Source organism: Triticum urartu, chromosome 1A, assembly GCF_056163025.1.
Source record: "Triticum urartu cultivar PI428250 chromosome 1A, HENAU_Tu73, whole genome shotgun sequence".
NCBI classification, from domain to species: domain Eukaryota; kingdom Viridiplantae; phylum Streptophyta; class Magnoliopsida; order Poales; family Poaceae; genus Triticum; species Triticum urartu.
In genome coordinates this window covers 70,972,762-70,988,495 of record NC_141873.1, presented here as the reverse complement: position 1 = coordinate 70,988,495, position 15,734 = coordinate 70,972,762, and the positions used below count along the sequence as shown (strand labels likewise).

The 15,734-nt window shown below is 45.4% G+C and overlaps 2 protein-coding genes across 3 annotated transcripts; one reads left to right on the top strand and one right to left on the bottom strand.

Annotated features, from left to right (window-relative positions):
- The first annotated feature begins 4,383 nt into the window (after window positions 1–4,383).
- LOC125545638 (RNA polymerase II subunit B1 CTD phosphatase RPAP2-like protein) lies at window positions 4,384–8,837 on the top strand. 2 transcript variants are annotated; one of them, XR_007300128.2, is made up of 6 exons: window positions 4,384–5,104; window positions 5,844–6,725; window positions 6,814–7,022; window positions 7,105–7,368; window positions 7,477–7,554; window positions 7,952–8,090. XR_007300128.2 is itself a non-coding variant. In XM_048709657.2 (6 exons), exons 1-6 carry the CDS (start codon window positions 4,399–4,401, stop codon window positions 8,291–8,293), a joined length of 2,316 nt encoding a protein of 771 aa, XP_048565614.1. In that variant the 5' UTR covers window positions 4,384–4,398; the 3' UTR covers window positions 8,294–8,837. The 2 variants fall into 2 exon arrangements, 1 of the variants encoding a protein (XP_048565614.1); XM_048709657.2 differs by lacking the exon at window positions 7,477–7,554 and adding an exon at window positions 8,195–8,837 and having other exon boundaries at window positions 7,952–8,107.
- A 666-nt stretch (window positions 8,838–9,503) lies between these two features.
- On the bottom strand, window positions 9,504–11,982 carry LOC125547352 (putative protein phosphatase 2C 47). The gene is made up of 4 exons (XM_048711258.2): window positions 11,619–11,982; window positions 10,758–10,949; window positions 10,356–10,591; window positions 9,504–10,254 (listed from the first exon to the last, which is right to left on the bottom strand). Exons 1-4 carry the CDS (start codon window positions 11,769–11,771, stop codon window positions 9,681–9,683), a joined length of 1,155 nt encoding a protein of 384 aa, XP_048567215.2. The 5' UTR covers window positions 11,772–11,982; the 3' UTR covers window positions 9,504–9,680.
- Between the last annotated feature and the right edge of the window lie 3,752 nt (window positions 11,983–15,734).

Here is a 15,734-nt window from a genome sequence, read left to right as displayed (position 1 = left end):
GCTTCTTAAGAAATTATTAACACGGTTAATATTCGATGACCGATTTTAAATTGAAGACCTGAATTAATTGTGAGATCTTAAAAATTAGGAAGCATAGTGTATTACATATTGTAGTCGCCACCAATTTAAGTGGACAAGCAATTTGTTTGTTGGTGCACTCTGCCAACGATAGAATATTCTGCAAGGTCTCGTGCCACTCATTTTGTAAGGGACCTCGTGTCAAATGGGGATCCACTAAGTCGGCCTTCTTTTCTTTTATCCTTTATCATTTATCCTTGTCCATTTTTACCTTTTTTGTCTTAAAATAACTTATTTAAGTTTGACCAACTTTATATATGATATGCTAGTATATTTCACAGACTTTTGTGAGCCTAAATTGGTGTTGGTCAAACTTAAACAAGCTTGATTTAAAACAAACCCATAACTTCAATTATTTTTAACACGGGTAGTATTCTTCATCAGTAATATTGGATCCTATGATGTGTGTGAGCTTCGATTTGACACTCTCTGCGTCAAAATGACAGAGAAGCACAAAAAGGCTGCAGTAATGGGTAGGCCCAATTGCCGGTACCGAGTGCTGCTCTCATTAGCTTATTCCAACGCATTTTTTCTATCTTTCTTTTTCAAATTTCCCTGTTGGTTGTGTTTCAGTCATTTCTTTCACATGAACCAAGAATTTTTTTTCTTGCATGTTCATGATTTTCTTAAAAAAGTTCGCGGATGAACAAGAGTGTTCTCGAATTTCAAAAAATGTCCATGGTTTTTTAAGAATTTCATGAATGTAGAAACGTTCTCGAATTTCAAAAATTGTTGTCGTATTTTTAAAAATGTTCCTGATCTTAAAATGTATTCATGAATTTAAAAATGTTCATAAATTAATGTTGTTGTATTTTTAGAAATGTTCACATATATTCAAAAAATGTTCATAAATTAGGAAAAAGATGAAAGAAAGAAAATCAGGAAAAAGGAACCAAATAGTGGGAAAAAATCGAAGGAAAACATAATGGAAACCGAATAACTAAAAGAACATTCAAGAAAAATGACCCGAAGAAAAAATGAGAAAGAGGAAAAGCAACGGAAGAATTTTGGGCACAAGGATAGGTCCAGTCTATGGCCACCATGCACACAAAGCGATGAATTTTACATGGTGCGTAGAGAAATCCCATTTGATGCTCTCTACCCCAATTGTCAGTATTCGTTTTTTTTTGTTTTCATTCCTTTAAGTTGCAAACATTTTCAAAAAAATTAAAATGTTTCAAAAAATTGAACATTGTTTGATCCATGAACGTTTTAAAGTTTGTGGAGATTTTTTTCACATTTATAAATTTTTAAAATTAGTTCTTTAAAACATTTTATGAATATTTCTAAAAGTGCACACACAATTTTAAAGTTTGACAACTTTTATTCATAATATAGTTTTAAAACTTTTGTGAACGTTCTGGATTAAAAAATATAACAAATTTTCTGATTATTTTAAAATTAAATTAAATTTTTGTGAACGTTCTGTATTCCTACATTTGAACAAATTTTTATTTTGTGAACTTCTTTTAAAATTAAATTACTTATTTAACTTTTGGGAATATTTGTTTATATTGTTGCATCCGTTTTCTTGGAGAAGACCGTCCAGAAAATTCAAAGAAGGAAAGAAAAATCAAACCGTTAACTATCCGAGGCATCAATTGTGTTGACCCACTCGCATGGAGTGGGCACTATCTGAACGCATGGGCATCTGCACCCATTTTTAAAAAACTGCATTTTAAGCATGTTTTGAAATGTTAAAAAAATAACAGAAAATTGTATGCATACATGTTCGCAAATGTGTGTGCACACGGCATAAAGTTTTGTGAAAAAATGTCTTTTTGGTTTGCCTTCGTAAAAAGACAAATTTCAGTGCTTCTAAATAGCGTTTCACGACACAATTTTTTGTCTTTTTTGCACAGGGCTCAAAAAAGTTATTTTTTCGTAAAACTTTATGCACGCACATAGAACATGAAGATGTATCCGTGCAAACTTTTTTAGATTTTTTTGGCATTTAGAAATGTGTTTTTTAAAGTGAGTTCATATGTACCCGGGTTCATCTATGCACTTCCCCACTCGCATGCACCTTGTGTGTTCCCCTCCAAAATTTTGACAATAGCTTGTAGATTTAAAAAAATTCATTAATATTGAATTCGTTCATCCTTTTCAATAATATTCACAATTTCTAAACAAAACTCTTAAATTCAAAAAATGCACATTTTTTAAAGTAAGCAAACACTCATGTTTTTTTGGAATACAAAAATCTGATTGAAAATCACTAAAGTAGGGAAAATATCCGCTAGATTATCAAAGTAATAGAAAGAAAATGGGTTTGTCTAGGGCACATCTAGATGTGCTTTAGTTATTGCACATCTAAGTGACTCAATCAAACTAAAAAGAAAAAAGAAAAAAAGACTAATAAAAATGCTTGCACGAATCTTCACATGGACTCAATGGCATAGGACTTAGATGTGCAATACTTAGGGCACATCTAGATGTGCGTTAGCAAAACTGAAAGAAAATCACCCATATGCTAATTCCACTTGCTACAGCCCTAGTGTCATTGCACCGATGAACCGACCCAGTTGTGACGCAGTGTGCATTTTCCCTCAAGTTTAATGCAACAAGTCGTCAAATAGGAGATATTGCAATAAACATCAAATAGGTCCCTGGCGTGTAGTCCTTGTTTTTGAAAAAAAATATTCATACCCGCAACCATTACAAGTACAATGCTTTGAATACAGAATTTAGGAAACTACGAAGTAGCTACTATAATTAAGAATTACAATGAAACCTTTTGGAGTCATCTTCTCCGTAATACCAAACTATCATTCTATGCAACACGAAATATTACCAAGACTTCAAAACTGCCAATGGATTGAAGCAACGATGATGTTGCTTGTTTGCCCGCACGAACTTTACAACTAATAAAGGTTTCTAAAGTTCCCTAAAAAATATAAAGGCCTTTGAAAGCCCCTGGAGTTGCCCTTCCAAAAAGATGGAAAACTTTTAAGCTGTGAATGTGCATGGAACGATTCTCTAGGAGTGCAGGCCATTGAACAAACCGTCATCATAATATCAAAGAAAGATTTCAGCTCCACAGAGAATCAAATTAATAAAAAAAGGAAAACATTCGAGTTAATCCAGATGATCTCTTGTCTCCGTAAACCGCATCCTATGCGCACCACGTGTCCCCTGCGTGGCCACCACCACTCCATCTCAGCCTTATCTACTCGCCGTGTGTCTTCTGCATCCCTTTTCTTCTTTTCCCCTTTTCATCCTCACGCGACACTACCAGAGAAGAGCTGAAGAGGCCATCCATCCCATGGCGAGCACCACCAACAAACCTGGGAACCGGAAGTGGACGCCGTCGATGGCCTTATAATGCTACTCTGTTCCAACACCGCCCCTTTGCAAACATAGGGCGAAGCAGCCACCCTACTACCATGGCTCGCAGGAGTCGCAACCGCTATTGATGCAAGCAGGTGAAGGTCGACATTGGCAACGCTACGACACGGTTGCAGCAAGGTCGGCGGGAGGGCATCTCTGGCCAGCACGGCTGTAAGGTTCCCGCTCGCCACTGCCACTCCACGCTGCAATCCATGTGTTTTGCAGCCGCACCATTGCCGTGACGGACCATCTCCCTCAACTCCGACCGTCGTCACCGGCGGTGCTGCGTTGCAACGCGACTGGCGCTACCAGTGAAAGAGGCTCCGGTGAGCATGCCTGATGCTGCAGCTTTTTTGCAACAACACCACTGCTACTCTAAGGGTAGTCGTGCGGCTGGTCGGAACGGTGCGTCGGGCCATCTCCCTCAACTTCGGCGGAAGCATAGACGACGCTGCAATGGAGCTTCGCCGGACTCCGTCGATGCTGCGTTGGAGCTTCGCTGGGTTGCACCGGAGCTTCGCCGGATTCTGTCGGTGCTGCGTTGGAGCTTCCCTGGGGCTGCAATGGAACTTCACCGGACTCCGTCGGTGCTGTGTTGGAGCTATAGACACGTTGCACTGTGCTGCAGTGGAGTTTGCTGGGGTTGCCAGTAGCGCTGCGTTGAAGCTGGTCTGCTGCCGTGGCGTTGGTGCATCGAATGGCCATCAACACGTTGATCTAACGGCTGGGTAGGCGGATGATTTCATAGACAAATCATCCGGCTGATTCGTATCATGCGCCATAAAGACACACGATACACTATATCTTTTGAGACAAAATAACACGATACACTAACATAAACTTACTAGACCGCAAACCCAAATTGCATGGGCCAATTTTCATCTTACCCGTCCACACAGCCCCCAGCCCACAACAGCACCATCCTGTGGGCCCAACTACAAGAACCGCCATACCCCGCCATCGCCCCCAAAATAGCCCAACCAAAAACACATGCGCAATAATCTGCCGTCTGCCGTCTGCTTCGACCCACGCTTGTCTCCCTCCCCAAATCTCCAAACTCTCTCTAGTCCCCACCACAACCCCCTCCCCATGGCGACGGCCGCCGCCGCCAGGCCGGCGGCGAGGACGACGGTGAACGTGGCCGGGGCCGTGTACCGCGTGCAGCTGGCCCTCCTCGACGGCGCGGCGGCCTCCAACGAGCCCCTCCTCCACGCGGCCGCCGCGGTGCTCTCCCGCGCCGACTACGACGACGTCGTCACCGAGCGCTCCATCGCCGAGGCGTGCGGCCACCCCGCGTGCACCAGCCCCCTCCCCGACCCCGCCAACCCCAAGGCGGCGCCGCGGTTCCACATCTCCCTCCGCGAGCACCGCGTCTACGACCTCGAGGAGGCCCGCAAGTTCTGCTCCGAGCGCTGCCTCGTCGCCTCCGCGGCCTTCGCGGCCTCGCTCCCGCCCGACCGCCCCTTCGGGATCCCGCCCAACAGGCTGGACGCCCTCGCCGCGCTCTTCGAGGGCAGCGGGGCCGGGCCGGGGCTAGGGTTTCGGGCGGACGGCGGGAAGAAGGAGGACGAGGGGAGGAAGGTGGAGATTGTGGAGAAGGAGGCGCCTGGGCCTGGCGAGGTGACGCTGCAGGAGTGGATTGGGCCGTCGGGCGCCATTGAGGGCTATGTGCCCCGCCATCACCCCATTCAAGAAGGTGATTGTTTCATGCTGAACTCTGTTATTTACTTTGCGAATTTTTGTAGTCTAGATGTTCATTCTTGCATTTGATTATGCTGCCATTGGTTGACGGGAGGACAATAGGGTTGTTGAGAATAGCTGAGGCATTTTATTGTCTTTGGGTGCTGGGAGTTTTATGTGGATTGATCTGAATAAGCGAGATATTTTATCGTCTCAGGGTGCAGAGTTCTGTCATTCTATGTGGATGTATGGCAAGCCATTGCAATTGAAATATACGGGCTATGTGATATTAGAATGTAGAATTAGCCTCCAACCAGATGAATACATGCAATCCTGGCTATATTTTCAAATTTTGTTGTATCTACAATAAAACTAAGTGGGAGCTTGTTGGTTATTACAACTGTCAAGGGCGTTTTTTGCGGGGCAGGTCGCTGGCAATGGGGCAAACCTGCCTTGCGACCACCTTTAGGAATTTAGAGGAAGAGGTGACTCGGAGTCGTCTTCTTTAGAAATTTCAGGTTCTTAAAAGTTGAACACAAGATATAAAATCAGTTTTTGTTAGTGGTACATCCTGTTGGTTGGTTCTATTCAATAATGTTGTAGAGACTGGTGTAATAAATGTTATAATAGTGACAGTAGTTTTACTTGCAGGCACATTACTGTACGTGAAAGGATGCTTATCTCATTCCCTTTGTTCGGCTTGTCTTAAGTTTCGAACAATTGAAGAAACAGTGAGCTTGTGTTCTGTATTTCAGGGCCAATGCCACAGGCTAAACAGGGCAAAGCTAGTAGAGCTGAGCTGTCCGGGAGTAAGAACCTGAATTCTGGGGCTGCTGTTCCTGGCGAACATAGCATGGCAGTTTCATCTTCAGTTGAAGCACAAGTGGGCTCTGAAGATATAGCTAAAAAAATTGATGACATGGTCCTTCATGAGAGCACAAAAACGAAGGAAAAAGAAGTAGATAAAGCCCTATCAAAGATTTTCCAACAGGATGAAGATACGGATATGTTATTGCCTTGCATAACTGATTCCATTGCGAAGCAACTAGAGCATGTAGTTTTGGAAGAGAGAAATGACAAGAAGAAAAAGAAATCAACTAGAGCATCACCAAGGGCATACAAGAGTAAGCCTGCAAGAAAACCCGCTGGAAGTAATCGCCATGAAGTAGGCTTTACTAGCACAATCATTATGGGGGATCCTGCTTCGGCAAAGATGGATCAAGGGCCTTTGGGTCAATATGACTTCTCAAGTTCCATCCTCATCGATAATCAGCCCTCATCATCTCAATACACAGTAAGAGATTCAATGCATACTTACACTGAACAACTACACAAAGAATTCGGTAAAGCAGTGGACCTTGAAAAAAATGGGACAAGTGACGAGAAGGTTAGTGCTGCACTAAAATCTTCACTGAAGGCTGTAGGGTCTAAGAACAGAAGTCAGTCTGTAACATGGGCAGATGATAAGAGCATCTTAGAAGCAAGCAAAGCATATGACATTGATTCAGATGCTAAAAATCTATCTATGGAGGACATTGACAGTTCACTAAGGCGTGAATCTGCAGAGGCTTGTGCATCAGCCCTTATTGAAGCTGCAGGAGCTATTTCTTCAGGCACATCGGAAGTGGAAGATGCAGGTGAACATATTTTCTGTAACCTTGTGATCCTTTGATATGCAATACTCTTATGTAGTTGATAAAATGACCTGAAGCTTCCTGAATACAGTTTCAAAGGCAGGGATCATCATATTGCCTGACACGCTTCACCAGAAACAGTTCGAGAATGTCCATGGCAAAGATACAATGGAAAAGGTAGTATCTGAAACAGATGGTGATGTTGTGAAGTGGCCAACAAAGACTGTGCTTCTGGACACTGACATGTTTGAAGTTGATGATTCTTGGCACGACACACCGCCAGAAGGTTTCAGTTTAACAGTAAGCATTTTTGAGAGAAAGTGGTAGTTTTGTTTCTTTTAATTCATTTTGAAATTTAGCAATGACATGCATATCTTTTCAGCTGTCTGCTTTTGCAACAATGTGGACCACAATATTTGGATGGATATCCCGGTCATCTTTAGCCTATGTATACATGCTTGATGACAGTTCTGTGGAAGAGATGTTGATTTCTAATGGGAGAGAGTATCCTGAGAAGCGAGTTTCGAAAGATAGCCAATCATCTGAAATTAAAAGAGCTTTAGCTTCTTGCATTTCTAATGCTCTGCCGGTACTTGTATCAAACATGAGGATGCAAATCCCAGTTTCAAAGTTGGAGACTACTCTGGTATGAATTAATATACTCTGAGTGAGTTTATTGCCTGATTTACAGTTGGTCCAAATATATACTTTGCTACCTGGAGTCCTAAACTTACTTGCATATCAATGTTTTTAGGCTTATTACTAGCTGGAACAGAATACCGATCACTACTATCAGCAAACAACAGCCGAGTACATTTGAGAAATTACTCTGGTAGAGTTGGGATTCCATATTTCTTTATACAATATAAAATGGGTAGAATGTGCATATTTCTTTACTAGATAGAGATAAGACTAGTTGCACCTGTGTATGTCCTCATTGGCTAGTGTTTGTTTGTATCTGTCTTCTCCTATACTTGGAACCTCTGCTGCATTCTTTTCCTGGCTAACATCAACTCAGCATAAAAGAAAAGATAGGTTGCTTGATGCTAGTATCTGATACTCCCTCCGATCCATGTTAATTGTCACTGATTTAGTACAACTACTAAATCAGCGACAATTAATATGGATCGGAGGGAGCAACTATTTTGCCCCTCACTTGCAGAGCCATTTGTTTCTGCTTGCACCATGCTTTTGGATAATCGAATGAGAGTATCTGGTTGCCACTACAGGGATACTTGATTGACACAATGTCACTTGTTGACGCACTGCCTGCTCTGAGATCAAGGCAATGGCAACTGTTGGTTCTTGTTCTGCTCGACGCACTCTCTGTGCACCAGCTTCCTGCTCTTGCTCCAGTGATCTCAGACTCAAAGCTCGTGCAGAAGGTGGCGTTTCTTTTCCGTACCTCTCTGGTATGCAAATACAAGGATGCCTATGTGTTTCTTGACTGTTTTTCCTTGTGCATACTGCAGATCCTAAACTCGGCTCAGGTTAGCAGAGAGGAGTACGACTCCATGGTCGACCTCATCCTCCCTTTCGGAAGATCCGCCGTGACGCCCATGTCAAGTTAACCCGTCCAAGAAGTGCACCATAGTGGACAGTAACAATTCTACACCGCGCGCAGGATTCGGATATGTATGTCCACTCAGCAGAGTAGATAGAAGTCGTCCCGTATCAGCATCAGCGGCATGACATGCGACTCAAATACCGCCACAGTGACAGCCCCCATCGGCTTGCTATCTACTAGAACATCACAAATCTTGCTGCTTTACCATTGCTTGTTGTGTGTTTCTCTCGCGTTGCTGTCAGCTCTCGTGGATTTCACCTTTAGCCCGGAGGGGAGAGAGCAAAAGATAACTGCCACGAGAGCTATGGCCAGCAGCATCACATCGTAGTGTATCATATCACCACGGGCTTGCGTTCTCGCTCGTCGTAGTGCGTCTGTAGCTGTAGCTGTTGTTACCTGTAACCATTTGACTCTTGTGGGTAGGCGGCCTGGCCCATCCGTGTGTCACCTGACTGGCCGAGCGCTGGGGCAGGCCAGTGACTGGTCGATGCCGACGGCGGACCGCCGTCGCTGTATGGCTCAATACAACATTTGTGCATTGCCTATCACCTTCCCTTCCGTGGTCAAATGCAGCGGCTCTTTCTTCTAGCTCTCGTTTTCTGGACTGTGCAGCTGTGTATGCGTGGGTGGTGCAGGTGCATTGAACCCACCTGCTATCGCTGCAGCTGATTTTTAGGTGTCTCATCAGATTTATGAAAGACAGGCTTCGGAAAGGTAGTAGAATTCTTCTTGACGACTAGGGGTTGTGTTAGGGAAAAAAAAGGGAGCTGTGGGTTAGGTGAGTGAGGGGGCGTGTCTGGTGGTGCTGGTGCCAGCCATTCCACCACCATGGCTAACTTGCCGGCGCGGATCGAGATAGTGGTATGTTCTGCTAAATTTACCTCTACCGCTAAGTCTTGTCTGGCTTCATTCACTCACCACGGCACCTGCTACTCTACGATCTCTAGTTGATGATGAAGCATCGATCCTAATTTTTCACGAAGAGTTATTTTATTTTTTCTCTTCCTCTTTTTTGGTGAAAATGACTAATTTTATATCTCTACTCATACGTGGCAAGTGGCAACGGACGCCCCGTTAAACAACACTCACACTTCTCTGAATCGAGTTGACCAGAGCTCAATAGCAGAGCAGGTCCATCCGTGGAGGCAACGGATGTACAACAGCAATGGCGTGAGCAATAACAGCAACGGCAAGAGAAAAAGCACAGGAAACAATGGGAGAATGCCCTACAAAAACTGCCGGGCTAGCGCCTGAAAAAATGGTAGTAGGAACTAAAAGGGAAGTGGCAGTTACGATTCCTCGACCGATGTCAGCATATTTACAGCGTGGGAACGAACCGACCAGCAGCACTAGGTAGGGAGCAGGAGCAGAGCAGGCATCTCAAGCTAGAGCTAGCGGTCAGTCTCCAGCCAGCTCCTCAGGTTGCACAGGGCCTCCGCCGACAGGCCCTTGCAGCTCCGCGGCCTCGCCGCCGCGGCAGCGGGGGGCGGCGGCGGCGACCCGAGCTCCGACCCGAAGCACACCACGATGACGGTGAGGTTGTCGGCCGTCTCGAGCCGCTTGGCCTCCATGACGAGCTCCCGCGCGCACCGCTCGGGGTCGTCGTGCTGCCGCAGGCCGCGCCGGACCACGCTCACCGCGTGCTGGCTCGTCATCACGTCCCAGATCCCGTCGCACCCCATGATGAGGAACTCGTCGTCCTCGCTCAGCGTCGCCTGCTGGAACTCGGGCTCCGCGATGAGGGGCGACGTGGAGCAGTCGGGCACCTTCATGTCCCAGTCGCCCAGGGCGCGCGTCACTGAGAGCACCCCGTTGAGGTACCCGTCCTCGATGTACCCACCGGAGGCGGCCACCCTCTCGCACTCCTCGGCGTAATTTGCCCTGTGGTCTCGAGACATCTCCATCGCTATGCCTCTCCGGCAGAGGACCGCTCGGCAGTCGCCGGTGTTCGCAACCAACAGTTGCCTGCAAGTCAGGTCAGACACTCGACTGAGCATGCACGCTGAAGCAAGAAAATTGAGATCAGTTCTACATACTGAGGCTGCTTCTAGTGAAGCACATCTTACCTCCCAAAGACAAATGCTGCGAGTGCCGTAGTTCCGGAGGAGCGGCTGATATCTAAATTGTCAGCCAGGGCAAGATCGGCTTGCAAGAACGCGCTCCGAATACATTCCTCGACGGACTGAAGGTATATATCATCCACTTGCAATGCTTGTGGGAACTCTCTATCCTCAAACAGGAACCTCATGGCATGCCTTTTCATGTAGGCTGCAGCATCCGGACCCCCATGGCCATCAAAGACCTACATACAAGCAGAGGAAACAAGATGATCCATTTAGGCACAGTTGCTGTGGAGAAAATGCAGCAATCAAATACTCCCTCCGTAAAGAAATATAAGAGCGTTTGGATCACTACAGCTCTTATATTTCTTTGCGGAGGGAGTACACAATAATCACTTACTGACTTACCCCATAGAAGGCGCTAGGTAGAGGGCACACCAACAGCGAGCCAAGATGAGCTGAAAGATCATCTATCCGGATGTGTTCATCTTCCATGTACCTCCTAGGTCCGATATCAGCAAAGCTTCCAGACCGAATATTGGGTACAAACTGTAGTGTCTCAGCGGACACGCTCGTCGCACCATCGGTGTTCGCCAATCCCTATACCAAACGTGAAACGTTACCACCATGTTTCTTGGATTCGAAACAAATACAATCAAGATAAGCTTTTCTCCATAGTCTACTAAACTGACATGATTAAAAGCCCGGACTACTTGTGTACCAAAATGGTCTAAATCGTTTCGTCGTCAGATGACACATATTTGCAGCACAAACCTGATATTGTCTGACTTGATTGAGAAGAAACAGCACTTTGCAAAAGCACATATGCTACTACGATTCAACAACTCTACACACTACACAAATGGCTCCAATAATTAGAGCACCCACCTTCTCTGTGGCCTACAACCACCACCACACCACCCTAGAACCAGAACCCTCTAAAAGGGAGCTACTTTTTCTATGAAAGGGTGTCAGACTTTTGCATCCACAAGCAGATAACCATTCCCTGTACTAAGAGGAAGAGAAACCAAACTTCCCTAACCAGTATAAGCAAGCTTCAAGAATAGTATGGCCATAATAATTCATTCACAACAATACATGGAATTTTGAGCTGACTGCTTCCACAAATCTGTTCTAAAAATCAGACAAGAAAGCCTACAGCAGCTACAGCTGATCCGTTGATAAAATTCCCCGATCTCTTTGGGGATATACGGTCTCAGGACGAGCATAGGAGTAAAGAGAGGGAGGAGTCTTAGCGGCGGGACTCACCATGCGAGGCAGCTCGACGGCGACCTCCACCTCCACCTCCACCTCCGGCACGGCGACCGCCGACATCCCGGCCCCCTTGGCGACGCACCGGCGGTACTGCACCTCCAGAACCGGCGCGGGCTGCTGATGCATCACCTCCGCCTCGGCCACCATCTCCGCAGACCCCGACACGCCGTCTCTCCGGCCAGCGACCAGAAGGGAAAGAAAGGGGAAATCTTCCAACTAAGACAACCGCTCGATCCGTGCCGACGAGGGGAGCGAGAAGAGTCTCCGGAGGATGTCGCCTTTCCAGCGATCTCGGTGGATTCTAGGACACGGTTTCTTGATCTGGGCAGGGGGGGGAAGAAGAAATGGGTAGAGAGGACGAGGGTGGTTGGCTTTTATCCCGTGCTACTTGCTTGCCCCTGTGTGGAGGGGGTACCGGCGGCGACCGGTGCGTGGGCGGGCGGGCGACCGGTGCGTGGCGGTCGGCGTGCACGCGGCTGATGCACGGACACGTGGATGCCGACCTCAGCACATGATTCATTTCCCCTCTCCCTCTCCCCACTCTCTCTGATTTGGGTGTTGGAGTAAGCGAGAACGTTTATTCAACACAAAGTTAATGATAATAAAAGTGAGTATTATGCTTGCATAAAAATTAGATATAACGGGTAGGTGTGTTCATATTTGATTCTGATGTACAAAAGTAGCATGGAAATTTGCAATGATTTGTGTAGGAAAGATTGTCATGCTTATATTTTGCGGCTTAAGGTTGAGTTTGGCATGATAATCTTGTTTTATGTATTATTTTATCAATTTATTCCATTTGGCTATTAACACTTTCTGTTATTTTGACGCATACAGATTTAGCATCCGCAGCTAAATCGAAGCTGGATTGTCGTTTTCTATGTAGAGCTTAACTTGAGCCGCGACATAAATTCAATGCAAGATTGAGTGTTTTATTTGACAAGCAACGTGGCATAAATACTGCGTGAAGTTAAATTCAGACAGCAAAACGATAAAATAGAGTCTTCCTACATTCGCTTCCGCGCCATCTTCCATCTATTGCGCTCGTTTGTTCATTTATTCTCAACAACTCCCTCATTTGCCATATATATCTCCTTACCACTCTCGCAGTATGTGTGATAGTGCCTCACTGCCAAACCTTCTTCTTCAAGTGGGGTGATGTTGTTGTTGTCACCTCTGCCACTTCATTTGAATATAATGTGAACATTCGAAAAGTTTACTGGGTAAAAAATTGATTCCCATGATAGCGGCCATGACGGTGGCCTCCTACTGACGTCGTCATCAACTTTGCCCTTGTGGAGGGGGTTACACTTGCTTTAAGATGTTTGATAGAGCGCTAGGGCTAACAGGGGTTGTAGTGAATGCATCAGTTTACACACTTCATGATTGTGCTCTCCCTTTAAACCGGTTAGAGCTCCTTTGACTCAAACGATCCCGTAGGACTTCTAGAGGGTTTATGTCCTTATGAATTTTCACTGCGATGATCATTTGATTCGCATGATTAAAATCCTTAGGAATTTTCGGAATATAGTACATAGTTTTTTAATTCCATAGGATACAAAAATGACATGACACTATATTTCTACGATTTTCGTATTCCTGCATTTTAAAAATCCTGCAAATCAATGATATCCTTAATGTTGGTGCATAAGTTTTACGAGCATCTATCTACTTTTGGACCTTGTGATGTTGTAGATACTGTTCTTGATGCTATTCCTCACAAAGTTACTAATGTGATGAATCATGACTTATGTAAACCTTACACTGATGAAGAGATCAAGGTTGCACTTTTGCGGATGGGACCCTAAAGCTCCCAGGACGAATGATTTCCCGACCCTCTTCTACCAGACACATTGGGATTTTTTTTGGGAGAGGAGATTTGTCAGGCTGCCAGGAGCATTTTTGGAAGGGATGCCTATTCTGACGGTTTTTATGATTAAGTTATTGTTCTCATTCCGAAAGTTGCAAGACCCAAACGACGCAAGAATTTTTGGCCTATTAGCCTTTGCAACATTCTTTACAAAACTGTCTAAGGTTTTGGCTAATCATTTGAGGTTGCTTTTACCTGTTGTCATTTATGAATTTCAGAGTGCTTTTGTTCCTAGAAGATTGATTATAGACAATTTCTCTCATTGTTTATGAGTCTCTACATACTACAAGAAAACAACAGACTAACAAACTCTTCTTTGCCATGAAGATTGATATGATAAAAGCATATAATCGTGTTGAGTGAAATTATCTTCGTGGTTGCCTGTAAAAACTTGGTTTTGCCCATGCATGGACCATCTTCGTAATGCGATGTGTTACCAATGTTTGTATGCTATCAGGGTCAATGGAGTGCTCATTGAACTTGTTGCGCCGTTGAGATGTATCCATTAGGGTAATCCAATCAGCCCCTACCTGTTTCTTCTGTGCACTGAAGGCATGTCAAGTTCGTTGCTACAGAAGGAGAATTATGACGTACTACATGGTATTAGGAACGGTCGCTCTGGTCCACCCATTTCAAATCTCCTATTTGTCGATGGTGGCATTTTCCTTGGAAGAAGCAGTATGCGTAGTTGTGACGCCCCCGATTCAATCGTACACTAATCATACATGCAAACGTGTACGATCAAGATCAGGGACTCACGGGAAGATATCACAACACAACTCTACAAATAAAGTAAGTCATACAAGAATCATATTATAAGCCAGGGGCCTCGAGGGCTCAAATACAAGAGCTCGATCATAGACGAGTCAGCGGAAGCAACAATATCTGAGTATAGACATAAGTTAAACAAGTTTGCCTTAAGAAGGCTAGCACAAACTGGGATACAGATCGAAAGAGGCGCAGGCCTCCTGCCTGGGATCCTCCTAAACTACTCTTGGTCGTCGCCAGCGGGCTGCACGTAGCAGTAGGCACCTCCCGAGTAGTAGTAGTCGTCATCGACAGTGGCGTCTGGCTCCTGGGCTCTATCGTTTGGTCGCAGCAATCGGGTATAGAAAGGGGGAAAAGGGGGAGCAAAGCAACCATGAGTACTCGTCCAAAGCACTCGCAAGTAAGGAGCTACACTACATATGTATGCATTGGTATCAAATGAAATAAGGGTATCATATGTGGACTGAACTGCAGAATGCCGGAATAAGAGGGGGATAGCTAGTCTTGTCGAAGACTACGCTTCTTGTAACCTCCATCTTGCAGCAGAAGAAGAGAGTAGATGGTAAGTTCACCAAGTAGCATCACATAGCATAATCATAACCGATGATCCTCCCCTCGTCGCCCTGTGAGAGAGCGATCACCAGTTGTATCTGGCACTTGGAAGGGTGTGTTTTAATAAGTATCCGGTTCTAGTTGTCATAAGGTCAAGGTACAACTCCAAGTCGTCCTGTTACCGAAGATCACGGCTATTCGAATATATTAACTTCCCTGCAGGGGTGCACCACATTTCCCAACACGCTCGATCCCCTTTGGCCGGACACACTTTCCTAGGTCATGCCCGGCCTCGGAAGATCAATGATACGTCTCCAACGTATCTATAATTTTTGATTGCTCCATGCTATATTATCTACTGTTTTGGACTATATTGGGCTTTATTTTCCACTTTTATATTATTTTTGGGACTAACCTATTTACCGGAGGCCCAGCCCAGAATTGATGTTTTTTGCCTATTTCAGTGTTTCGAAGAAACGGAATATCAAACGGAGTCCAAACGGAATGAAACCTTCGGGAACGTGATTTTCTCATCGAACGTGATCCTGGAGACTTGGACCCTACGCCAAGGCATCAGAGAGGCGGTCACGAGGGTGGGGGGCGCGCCCCCTGCCTCATGGGCCCCTCGGAGCTCCACTGACGTACTTCTTCCTCCTATATATACCTACATACCCCCAAACGATCAGAACAGGAGCCAAAAACCTAATTCCACCGCTGCAACTTTCTGTATCCACGAGATCCCATCTTGGGGCCTGTTCCGGAGCTCCGCCGGAGAGGGCCGTCATCATGGAGGGCTTCTACATCATCATAGCCTCTCCGATGAAGTGTGAGTAGTTTACCTCAAACCTTTGGGTCCATAGTTAGTAGCTAGACGGCTTCTTCTCTCTTTTTGGATCTCAATACAAAGTTCTCCCCCTCTC

Bases quoted from the DNA above. Each gene is read 5' to 3' on its own strand.
- LOC125545638 (XM_048709657.2), top strand. From the start codon at position 4,399: ATGCGCAATAATCTGCCGTCTGCCGTCTGCTTCGACCCACGCTTGTCT. The intron at 5,105-5,843 runs GTGATTGTTTCA...TCTGTATTTCAG, and splicing joins CCATCACCCCATTCAAGAAG to GGCCAATGCCACAGGCTAAA. The intron at 7,369-7,951 runs GTATGAATTAAT...TTGCCACTACAG, and splicing joins CAAAGTTGGAGACTACTCTG to GGATACTTGATTGACACAAT.
- LOC125547352 (XM_048711258.2), bottom strand. From the start codon at position 11,771: ATGGTGGCCGAGGCGGAGGTGATGCATCAGCAGCCCGCGCCGGTTCTG. The intron at 10,592-10,757 runs GTAAGTCAGTAA...GCTTGTATGTAG, and splicing joins TACCTAGCGCCTTCTATGGG to GTCTTTGATGGCCATGGGGG. The intron at 10,255-10,355 runs GTAAGATGTGCT...CCTGACTTGCAG, and splicing joins GCAGCATTTGTCTTTGGGAG to GCAACTGTTGGTTGCGAACA.